The sequence below is a fragment of the Diplotaxodon limnothrissa genome, linkage group LG5, assembly GCF_057381915.1.
Source record: "Diplotaxodon limnothrissa isolate DT_005_m linkage group LG5, D_limnothrissa_male_GT1.1, whole genome shotgun sequence".
Classification (NCBI taxonomy): domain Eukaryota; kingdom Metazoa; phylum Chordata; class Actinopteri; order Cichliformes; family Cichlidae; genus Diplotaxodon; species Diplotaxodon limnothrissa.
In genome coordinates, this window is record NC_140600.1 from 24,893,496 (window position 1) to 24,905,487 (window position 11,992).

The 11,992-nt window shown below is 42.6% G+C and overlaps 1 protein-coding gene across 1 annotated transcript in view; it reads left to right on the plus strand.

Moving 5' to 3' along the window:
• skib (SKI proto-oncogene b) overlaps positions 1 to 9,110 on the plus strand; it is a 29,068-nt gene extending 19,958 nt beyond the window's left edge. Inside the window, exons 2-7 of the mRNA XM_085353316.1 lie at positions 6,476 to 6,583; positions 6,749 to 6,849; positions 6,987 to 7,216; positions 7,655 to 7,929; positions 8,024 to 8,254; positions 8,381 to 9,110. Of these exons, the coding sequence (XP_085209442.1) occupies positions 6,476 to 6,583; positions 6,749 to 6,849; positions 6,987 to 7,216; positions 7,655 to 7,929; positions 8,024 to 8,254; positions 8,381 to 8,602 (1,167 nt within the window). The 3' untranslated portion in view covers positions 8,603 to 9,110. The remainder of the gene's footprint in view (positions 1 to 6,475; positions 6,584 to 6,748; positions 6,850 to 6,986; positions 7,217 to 7,654; positions 7,930 to 8,023; positions 8,255 to 8,380) is intronic.
• Positions 9,111 to 11,992: the final 2,882 nt, after the last annotated feature.

Consider the following 11,992-nt stretch of genomic DNA (forward strand, 5'->3'; position numbering starts at 1 on the left):
CGAAATCTGGGGTGATGCTTATAAAACTGCCTGGTTGCAGCTCTTTTTTTTTTTTAAATGACAAAGTATTTTCTTTAAGTACCATTCAAGTCCACCCATATGTAGTGAGTATTGCCCATAGACCCCTTTTTATTTCTATGTGTGATGCTCTCAAAAGTTGTGTGAATATATTTGATGTTGATTTGACGCATTCTGGTTATCAAATTATTTTCCGTTTACATAGAGTGAGTCATAGCTCCTTCTCCCTCCCTCTGTCTTTCTCGTTAACCTTCATCCCCTCAGGCCTTCTGGTCCGGCCTGCTCTTACATTATTATAAGTGTGCTAAATGTTATAGAAACATAAAGGCTTTGTGTCTGTGCATTCGTGTGGTATGTCCCAGTGAGATCGTGGCACAGAGCGAGTGTTTCTTTGCCCGCACCGGTTAGTAGATACTGCCTCGCGTCTTGCTTCAGATCTGGTCTGATTTCTAACTCTCTTATTCCAAGAGTACAGCAGGGGGGCTCAGACAACTATCTGCTGAATTTGGCACTATGTGTGTCTAGAAATACACCAGTCACAGAGCACGTTTCATTTCCTAAGATAACTTTGACTCACAACCATACCGAACATGCTCACCCTAATAAAATATAATCTGCAGCACTATCTGCTTCACGTCTTTTAGTGTCGGGTTTCCATATCTGTTGAAATAACTTATGAGTGCTTCCTAGTGTGAGGTCATCCTCTGAGGGAGAGAGTGATTTGGGCACCGCTGTCAACACCGCTGTAAGAAAGGCCGGCGGGCATGTCCCCGTTGTTATGGTTGCCATGTTTGGACCTGACTAGGAATTCACATTCAGTAGTACAGTAATCTTTCTTTGTGTTTGCTCTCACCGCCGAGATGATCTTTTCATGCGCACACAAGCAGTTCGCTTTATTCAGGAACAAGTTTTTTCATGATGAGGATCGTAAAAATGAAACTTGTCATCAAAAGATTAGAGAGTTTATTGTGCCCTAATATTTTTTCATCCGCATTTGCATGTGATGTATGATGGCATTGAAAGAGGCGAATTAAACCCAACAGAATACAAGTGCAATCTTTACTATAAAAATCTCTGTCCATGCCAAACTCTTAAAACTCTTAAAAGTGATGTAGGACTTTTTCTATCAACCCCCTCCATGAGTAGGACACAATACCTATCAAAGGAAGCAAAAGCGCCATCCTTTTACTGCTTTTGGTTGTGCAATTGAGGCTTGAGATTTTCCACCCTGTGGTTGACAGAACCACCTCCTGACAGAACTGCAGTAACCAGCTCTTTTCTGCATTTTAACCCTTTATTTGACAGCAGTGGACAGTGACTGCAAAAGACTAGAAAGATAATGACAGGGACCCTAACTGCTTGGCTATTCAAATGACCCCATAGGGAACCACGAAATGCTGAAAATATTATTAAAGTGTTATTATTCTACAGCCATGGCATTGTGAAGTACGTGCAGAAATGTCAAAGCAATAGACGTGTATTTGCACTGTCAAAACACGAAAAGATGACATTTGCATGTAAGGATACAAGCAACAATGTCATTAAACAGCAGGTCTGGATTTGCCCATTGTAGCATTGCTTATATGCAAAATTGTTTTCACTTTTTTTTTTCTCTTGTGGGCACATAAAATCAAATTTGCACTTATTGCAACTTCAAAGTCAAGCATTTTGCCACCGAACTGTAATCAGTACAACATCCTGTTCTATTTTCAGCAAAGTAAAACTTAAAGACTGGGTCTTAAAATATTGTTACGTTGTCAGGATTAATAAGTGAATGATATTATTGCACTGTTTTGCTCCTCTGCCATTAAGCTATATGTGTCAGGCTGTGTGCATCTGATGAGATTTTCCACCTTTAGGAACACCAGCTTGTCCTGCATCTTCCTCAGACCTCATCAAGTCTCAATCCCAAAGACAATTAGGACAATCCAATAAGCTCCGCTGTAATGCCGTCCTTATGCCTGGCCCTGCGGCTGTCTCTGTGTGGCTACGCTGCCATGGCTCAGTTCAGCCACGTAAACAAAATGTTCTCAAGCAGAGACACAGTAAATTGATAAATTAAGCTAAGCTTTAGAGAGGGGAAATGAGAGCTACCCCGGTATCTGTGTGGAATATGGGATGAAGTTTCAGGGATATTCTGGGCAGACACCAATAATACTTCCCCAGCTGTTACAGTGACCACAGGGCTTTATATAAATCAAGGGACTGTCGTACAATTTATGCAGTGAGAGCTGAATAGAGCGTTTAAGGCATCCCTGTGACCGTCCACACCAAACCATAGGGATCAGATTACCAAAACTAGTATTCCTTCACTTCCAACTAAGGCTATTACCCATGTGAGCCATGCCAGTTGGTGTGCCCTTGAGTGAGACAGCGCCCCAGTAAGCACATGTCGATCTGGGGATTACATTCAGGGGTTTAGGAGGGGAAAGGAGGCCGTAATCTGAAACTGTTGTGTCTTGTTGCTGTGCACTTTTCTTAATGCCATGCTATCATGCAGCATACGTTGCGTTGGTGTTGTATGACTGGGGCCCTGCAGGAAGTTCAGCTATTTTGGTCTTACCATATGAGTGTTGCCTCATGTTTTGTTTCTTGATAATTTCATTGCAGTGTTTTTTTAGTAGCACAACAGATGCTAGGGGTTTCAGTTTTACCCTTTCAGCAGATCCAACAGGCTTATTAGCTCTTAGCGTTTTGTTTTGTTGCTCAGAGATTAGATTATTCATGCCATTTTTATTCTTTTTTTATCTAGCCACTCTGCTTACCAGCACCCAAACACTCACTTAATCACATGATATAGATATATAAATTGTTTATCGTAATTTTGTTGTATAGAACCAGGCTAGCAGTTTTATAATCTTCACAGTCTTTATGCTAAGCTAAGCTAAGCTACCTAGAAACTGACTCTAACGCTAACATATTTCACTGACAGATAAATAAGAGAAAGAGGTGATAATCTTCTCGTCGTGCATCATTCCTAAAGCTATAGATAACAATAATAACTCTGTTCTCACCTAATCTTTTTTTATAGACAGAGAAACATGCACAGAAACAGGTTTTAAAAATGGCATGAGCACTTGTACTTGGACCCTTGCCACTTGCATATTATAATTTCGGTTTAACCTCCACATCTCCGGCTTACATGATCTCGCTAAAACCCTGTGCCTGTTCAACCTGCCTGATTGGTTGTGTCTGCGTTTTTGCTAACGTTAGAAATGAGAAAGTTAGAATAATGGGGATAGGTTCATTGATTAATTCAAATTGCCCATAGGTGTGAATGCGGGAGTGAATGTGAGAGCGAATGGTTGTCTGTCTCTGTGTGTACGCCCTGCGACAGACTGGCGACCTGTCCAGGGTGTACCCCGCCTCTTGCCCTATGACAGCTGGGATAGGCTCCAGCGCCCCCCGCGACCCTGAAAAGGATAAGCGGAAGCGAATGGATGGATGGATAGAATAATGGCAACAACCAGAAATAGTTTCAAACTTCAAGAGTTAGGGTCATACATTTTTACACACACTCCAATCAGCTACCTCTTCCCTCTTCATCCACCCACTTTCCTGCCTGCTACGCATCCATTCATGCTTTCATTGATCCTCTCACATCCCCCTCCATTCTCACTTCCTCCTCTGGCGTCTCTCACTAATGGCAGATGAAGCGTGCGTCGAGAAAATAGCCCTTCACAGGGGCTCTGTGGACGCTGGTATGCTGCTATGGAGAAACTAAGGGATTAAACTTTAATCTCCATCATCTGCAGTATGATGCTTGCTGACGTCGACTGACCAAGTTAACCATGTTAAGATTAGGCTTTTCCCCCTCGTGCTGAACGCCGGTCCCATATCACCAGTCACTGAACAAATATTGTTGATTACATCCATGTTCAAGTGAAAAAAACGGCTCAGTCAAAATCACGCTCCAGTTGGCGTGATGACGAGAAATCGTGATTCACGCAGGTCGAGCGCTGCGCTCTTTGAACAGATATCGATATGCTTGTGTTGTGTGTGTTTGCCACACCGGGATAAGATTGTGGGGTGGAAAAAAACCTGGAGCTTATCCTTGTATTGCCACGCCATTATGTAGCACTAATTAAAAAATAAAACATGCCTGCTCTTGCCCTTCTGCTATTAGACCCTGTTTAGCCTACAGGTTTGCTTTGAACCGCTCCCTCATTACAGCGCCTCAAAGAAATATCATACAATAGTGAGTTGAAAAGGGCAATGCTTGAATGGAGTCTGAAAGGGGAGGCTGTACTTGGCCTTCAAGTATACATTCCTTCAGCTCAGTGCTTCCTCTGTGGTCCCCCCTCTTCTGGCTCACCTCCCCCCTCCCACTCAATTCTCAGTTCCCACAGGGGACGCAGCCAAAGCAAACTCCTCAGAGGAAGTCTCCCTCTCCTTCCAGTGTGAGAGAAATGGGGATGGATGTCCTATCTGGGCCTGCGAGGCAATAGGATGTATAAGGGGGGGGGGGGGTGTTTTGACTCCATGACCATGCTATGTCTATGATGTGGTGATGAGTAAAGCCCGTGTGGCTGCTCTCCTGTGAGGTCAGTGTCATATTTAGCCAGTAGGTCCCTTGTGGTGTCTGGGAGTGTCTGTTTTCTGGCTCTATTATGTCTAGTGCTCGTAGCCTTCCTGGAGCTGCAAACCTCAGGGTAGAAATAGTACCAGACAGGCAGACATCCTTTGTCAGGAAAACAACAGTCACGGCAGTAATTACAGAGTCTTATTACACCAGGGCAGCAGTTCTTAGAACACCACCAGCCTTGAGTCAGGCAGGTGAGGGGTCGAGTCACCACTGCTAAACACAGTCAGGAGGTTAATCTAGGTTAAAAGAACTACCTTACAGTAGCAAATCCAACCAGCGGGCTTGTAAATGGGTGTGTGTGTGTGTGTGTGTGTACCGTGGTGACTGGTTAGACGGGTAGAGACATTTGTAAGGCAGGCAGACTGGAGGGGAGTGTCCAGACAAACATGTCATGTACACTTCATAAAGCTTACAAATGTAGGCTCAAATCAAACCGGGAAGGTCTAGAAAATGTCACAGAGTCAAAGATTCCAGCCATAAATTCCATCAAAGGCTTAAACAACCTAAATGATTTACTAGAACAATTGAAAACTACTCACTTGTGACGGTAAGCAGTTTCCTAATAGGTGAAACTGTAAATTAACCCAATTCAAACGTGGTATCTATAGTTCAGGTATGCAGTGCCAGACCTGACTTAACACCTCCACCCCTAACCGCACTTTATCACACACACTCACTCCATACCCTCCCACATGCACATATGCGTGTCTACACCCGCAGCCACCCACTTCCCCACATGTCCCAACACCCACTCATAGCAGTGTGAGCGCACACACGCTCGCTCACGCAGAGTCTGGCTTCGTGCTGCAAATCTGTGAGACGTGATTCATTACCGGCTGGGCTTCCTACTAAATGAAGTTTATTGTTAATATCCATCTCCAGGTGATCACAGCAATTGGCGATTAAAGGTTGCACAACTACACCAAAGGGAGTGTTTTCTCATTGAGGATTTTGAAGGTAAACAGAGTAATCGTTTGTCTCGAATCGCACACGCAGACAAGGAGATGGGAGTGTTTGCCATTCCTGGAGGCAGGATGTCATAGTAGTGAGTAAGAGAACAACCCGGCAGGTCTGTGCTGGCCTCTGTGCCTGCCTAGGTAAACATATCCTCTGTCTGACAAGTGCAGACCTGGTTGAGGATGTTCGCTATCACAGCACATGGATCTGCAACTTGCCACACACACGCATACGACATAGATAAAGGGGGAAAAAGCTTGTGAGATTCAGTGTTTTGTGGCACTTAACAAGGCAGATGCTTCTTCCCTCCTCAGGTTTTCAGCTCGCCCTCAAACAGCACATGACTCGGCAGCTCTGTGTTAAAGTGCAGCCGTTTTAGAACACTTCTACTCGATCGCCTGTCAGATCTGAGTGCAATTACTTTAATTTGTCTTCCTCTCTGTCTGCCTCTGTCTCTGGATTGCAATATTTCTGTGGTTCGAGGAGTCGATCTTCTCCACCTGACGGCGCCTCTCCTGCCTGGCAGGGAGCAATGTAGCCTTACTGGCTGCCAGCCAGACCAGCTTGAGTGTCTGCTAAGCTCAAAGCCCTGCTCTCACACACACACGCACACACACAAACATGCAGACATGCCAGGCTCTGTTGCTGAACGCTTGCACAGATGCATCGTCTATCCTCCTCGCCTCTCTGAGACTTCTCTGCAATATTTTCTCATTCTGTGACCTTCTGCTCTTTTACTGTAAAACATCTCTACATGTGCTGACAAATTGACGAGTTGCTCATGAATAATGCCATTTACAGTCACACTGTAGCATTTTTAGAAGTTGTGTGGTTTTTCTCAGCTGTCTATGATGTGCCGTATCTCTGCCTGGATCGTGATGATTAATCGTTTACTCCCCTTTTCTCCCTTGTCAGTCTCCCAGCCCCATCCGAGCCAAGAGGTCCAAATTCGACAAATTGCAGTCAGCTGACAAAGACAGGAAACCCGATTGGCTCCAGTCACTGTCAAAGTCTGCACACAAGGTTTGTACACTATATGTCTGCGTAACTTATGTGTAATTTAAAAGATTAAAGATCTAAGGCCTCTCTTCATCTGGCTTCTTTGAATAAAGAGGGGCCTTTGAATGAATGTTCTAGCAGCAGTTTTCTGAGTTTATCCAAGCTTGTTGTGTTGTTGTGTTGCTTCAGGATCTGAAACAGGTCCAACTAAAACAGAGGCCCTCTGCTTTCCGCCCCTGGTCTCCTAAGCCAGCAGAAAAAGAGAAACCGGCCAAGAATGAGGTGGAGAGGTGAGCCTTCCAAACAAAAGATGTCACAGTTTTGGTTTTAAGTACAGCTTAAAACTGTTTACAGTTCCTCTTTAATCAAGCCCCTTTTTTTTAGCATTTAAATGCTTTAAGTCTGGCTGTGTTTATTATCCTCACAGGTCGTGCTCGAGGAATCAGGAGACACACAATTTGGCATTTGCCCACCTGGCCCCTGCGGTCCATCCCAAGGACAGCAACACTCCTGACAGGGGGACAGCTGCCATTTCCGTGCAGGAGCTGCATAATGGTGACGCACAGCCTACAACAAAGCCGGCCCACTCCAGCAACACCAACCGAGCCGAAGACATGGACACAGATGGAGAGATTGATGTGGATGACTGTGATGATGGTGAGTACCACCCACCATCTTTTCTGGTTTTTTTGAAGTGTAATCACAAAAATAAACTGTAGTTGAGCTTTAGAAAAAGCGTATATAGGGCACAGACTCTTCGATTCCAACTTTTATTGCACAGTAAAGGAGCAGGCTTGTTCATGGTGATTCCTGTGCAGCTGCGCCACCTGGTGTCAAGGGGGGAAAGTACAAGAGGAATAATGGCTTTCTATTTATGTAGCAAAAAATGCAAATATTTGTAGCAAATAATTAAAGATGCAAAGCAAGAAGAACAAGTGAACATCAATGATCTTCTGCTTTTTGTAACGCTTGTCTTCTCTGTTAGTGGTTATTTGCAGCATCTCAATTTTATGTTGAGTCTTTGAGAATCACAACACTAATATTGTTGGGGTTTCATCACAATCTTAATAATAAAAAACCTCTCTCTGTCCTCAGGTCCAGTGCAGTCTTCCTCCCTGGCTTCACCTCCGTCTGCCTGCACCAGTGTGTCTCAGACTCTGACTCCTCAGAGCATGGCTCGGGCTCAGGAGAGGCCTTCCTGGCTGCCAGGGACTGTTTGCCCAGAGATGGACACCATGAGACAGATGTTGTATGCTGGTCTTGACACCAAGGAGGCGCGGGAAAAACTCCTGCAGGAGATTGTCAGGATGAGAGTGAAGCAGGAGGAGAAGCTGGCAGCTGCTCTTCAAGCTAAACGCAGCCTTCAGCAGGTAACCCGTGAGACCAATCTCACCAAAACTAAATAATATTAAAGCTTCACTGGATTTCATTTTCACAACTCTGATGATTCGAATGTTTTTGCAGGAGCTGGAGTTTGTGAGAGTGGCTAAGAAGGGGCGTCTTCGCGAGGCCATCGAGGCCAAGCGCAACCTGCGAAAGGAGATCGAACGCCTTCGCGTGGACTGGGAGAGGAAGATGAGGGATGCGGAGGAGTCTTGTGGGCGGCTGAAGAGAGAGCTGGAGAGAGAGAGACAGCAGCGAGTTTGCGATAAAGGCTGCGAAGCCGAACGCCTCCGGGTCAAATACTCTACTCAGGTGAGATGCCCCCAAGATGACCAAAGCCAGCGAGAGCACTAGAAAATATTGTGCACTCGGTTGTGGTTATTGATCCCATTCCTTGGCTGCCGTTCATTTAATCTTGCTGCTTCCTGTGTTGCGCAGATTGAAGAGCTTCATGTGCAGCTGCAACAGGCAGAAGCCGATCGTGAGCAGCTGAGACGGGAGCTGCAGCAGGAGAGAGAAGCTCGACAGAGCCTGGAAAGCGTCGTCAAAGACCTGCAAACCCAGCTGGCCCTGCAGGCCGGCGGCATCCTTCCTGGAGAATGCAAGGACACGAGCACAGAGGCGCACAGACAGACCGCACAACCCACCAACGGATCCTAAAGTTGCACATTTAAAACGAGACAGAAAGATTCAGTAAAAGGAGCATGTTTAAGGGGGAAAAGAAACGAAGAGTGTTTTTGGTATGGGGGAAAAAATTAGTCATATACATTATGATACAGTATACGTCATTATTATTATGACATTATGAATTTTATCAAATGAACTGGAAAGCAGCACGATGTCCGAGCATGTAATAGAGCGTGAAACTGCGAGAGACTTTCTTCAGCGATGGAAAACCACATCTTTCCGGTGACGTCAGAGCCTGCGGTCAGACACCCGACGCCGTGCAAGGATTTCATTTCAGTATAAGCTATTCTAAGATGTGCAAATATAGCTACATAACACTACTTGAATATGAAGGGAAGAAACACGTTGCGCCTGGTGAGCAGTTGATGAAACTCTTGTTGCCACAATATACTGGTACACACAAAGGTGTCATTGCAGACCACTGGAAACAAGAGACACGAGTTTACCACTATTTACTTTTAATATCCGCTTGCTTTTTATAACTGTGTAGAGGATGTCCTTTTTAAGAAATTCCTGCTTACGCAGCACTGTTATTCCACAAGCAACAAAAAAAAAGGGGGAAAAAAAAGAAAAACATTCATATATAAACATGTACGCATGTAAACCAGCTTATCTACCTTTTGTATTTTATAAGCCTGAAGTATTGGAGGTTCTGTGGGCTGCCTTCAGGTCCACCACTGTTTTATTCTTAGATATTTTATGGAAGTATTACGTTTTTCGTTGTTTTGTTTTTTTGTTGTTGCTGTTATCCAGTAATGTTTTTGGCTAAATAAACAATAAGTTAGATGAAACTTGCCCACATTAGTCTAGTTAAATCTATAAACACTCCTAAAAGAGAGGAAGAAAAAAATACTCTCAGTAGTTTCTGTTTATGCTAAAATGCGGTACTTCTGATTTTCTATGGAGTATTATAAAATAATTTATATTTTAGCGATAATTTGCTGCCTATCAATAACACACATTCATTTTTCGTCACTGGCTTTAGGGCTCTTAAATCAACAGTTGCTGTTTATATGAACAACATTTCTACATATATACAGAAGTAAGGAGATATATTTTTTTACTTTAAGAAAAAGGAATTGCACTTTTTAAAGAAAGAACCTTGCATTGTGCATCGTATTCCCTGTTACATTTTTCAAATAACAAGTTAAACATGGACTTTAAATTTAAATACTTTCCCTCAGTATCCCCTGATGTAAATACAATTATAATGTAAATAAGATATCGGTATGGTATGGTATGGTATGTTTGCTTGCTCCAGACTTAAATTGATTGATTATGAATATTATTTTTTGCTCTTACTTGAAACCAAAAATAGACTATATTTGGATTTGTAAACTGCAGTTTCTTTGTTGCTGATCCCTGAGCATCATTGCAATCACGGGGCATTCACCAGAACAGACGGACTCTTTTTATTTTAAACCACTCTTTTTGTTTTGTGAACTTCTGTAGTTTTGTGGGTTTGACCCATGGACAGAATATTACCATTTCTCTGTTGATTGTTGATCTTTTTTCTAAAAAGCGCTTTGCTATTTGATGATATATATATATATATATATATATATATATATATATATATATATATATATATATATATATATATATATATATATATATATATATATTACATTACATTACATTACAGACCAAAAAACTGAAAAATGGATTTTAATTCTTTGCACCTCCGGCTCCATCATCAGGTAGAGTAGAAATGACACCTTCTCCTGGTTTAAACTTTAGGTGGTCTCATATGTTTTAGAGAAGAAAACACTTTTATGTCTTATTATAATGATACCCTTGCTCAGTATTTGTTGGGTACAGTGTAATAGCACTATCCATTTTGTTAGCTGATATTGTTGTAGTTTTGGTTTGGAACTGGGGTTTCATTCGCCTCTTGTTTCAGTGTTTCCTTTTTCCTTCGGATGACTTGTATAATACCCATTAAAATCTAAATCATTCCTTCTTCTGAGAACTTTGTTTTTTCTCACCGTTAAAGATTCGTGTGTTGTTGTGTGTGGTTTTACTTTTAGCCACTTTGGGAACCTTTGTCCGTCCGTCTGCAGCGTCCACATATTTGTTCCAGACTGAAAATAAATTTATAGAGATTATTGCGTTTCCCAGAGGATGAAGATAATGACTAGAAGCCATTAGTCTTGCTCTGCTCTGTGGAAGGTTTTTTTTTTTTTTTTTTTTTGTTCCAGCAAATAGCAGCAAAACTGAAGTAATTCCCATCAGCCTCACACATAAAAGTTATGTGCATGTAAGAGTTTTATGGTAAAAATCTAACATTTAAAATATTAAAGTAAAGTGCTCGCTGTTCATTCAGTACACCTGTTCAGCTCTTCATTAATACCAATATCTAATCAGCTAATCAACCTAATGCATTTCAGCATGTAGATGTGGTCAATTTGACCTGCTGATGTTAAAATGAAGCATCGGGATGGGGAAGAAAGGCGATTTAACTGATTTCAAACATGGCCAGACATGCTGGTCTAAGTATTTCAGAAGCTGACGAGCTACTAGGATTTTCCATCCTTAACCATCTCTAGGGTTTACAGAGAATGGAAAAAGAAACAATATCCAGGGAGCAGCAGTTCTCTGGGAGAAAATGCTTTGTTGATGCCTGAGGTTAGAGGGGAATGGCCGACTGTTTCTAAGTGCTCTTGTTACAAGCAAGGTATGAAAGAGAGCATCTCTGAATGCACAGCACGTTGAAACGTGAAGCAGATGTGCTACATCAGCAGAAGGCCACACTGGTTGCTACTCCTGTCAGCTAAAAATGGGATACTGAGGCTATAACTTAAACATCCTCAGAGTGGAAAAATGTCGCCTGGTCTGATGAGTCCTGATTTCTGCTTCAACACTTAAATGGTGGCGTCCAAATTTGGCTGAAACAACATGAAAACATTGATCCATTTTACCTTGTATTTAAAGGTACATGCTGCTGGGAGTGGTGTAATTGAGTAGTGTTTTCTGTGTATTATTGTAGCGCTGTTGTTGTGTATATAAATAAAACTGAATTGTTTGTTTCATTATAACAAATGATGATCACATAAATCACTTTATGACCACAGTGCACTCATCCCCTGATGGCTGCTTCCAGCAGGATAACGCACTGTGTCAAAAACTCAGATCTTGTTAAACTGATTTCTTGATCATAACAGTGAGTTCAACGTACTCAAATGTCCTCCACAATCACCAGAACCTAATCTAATAGAGCCCCTTTGGGATGTGGTAGAAGGGGAGATTCATATGATGAATGTTTCCAGCACCTTGTTAAATCTGTGCAATGAAGGCAGTTTCTCAAGGAAAAAGGTGGTCCAGCTTGGAACTAGTGAACTAGTGTACCTACCAAAGTGCCCA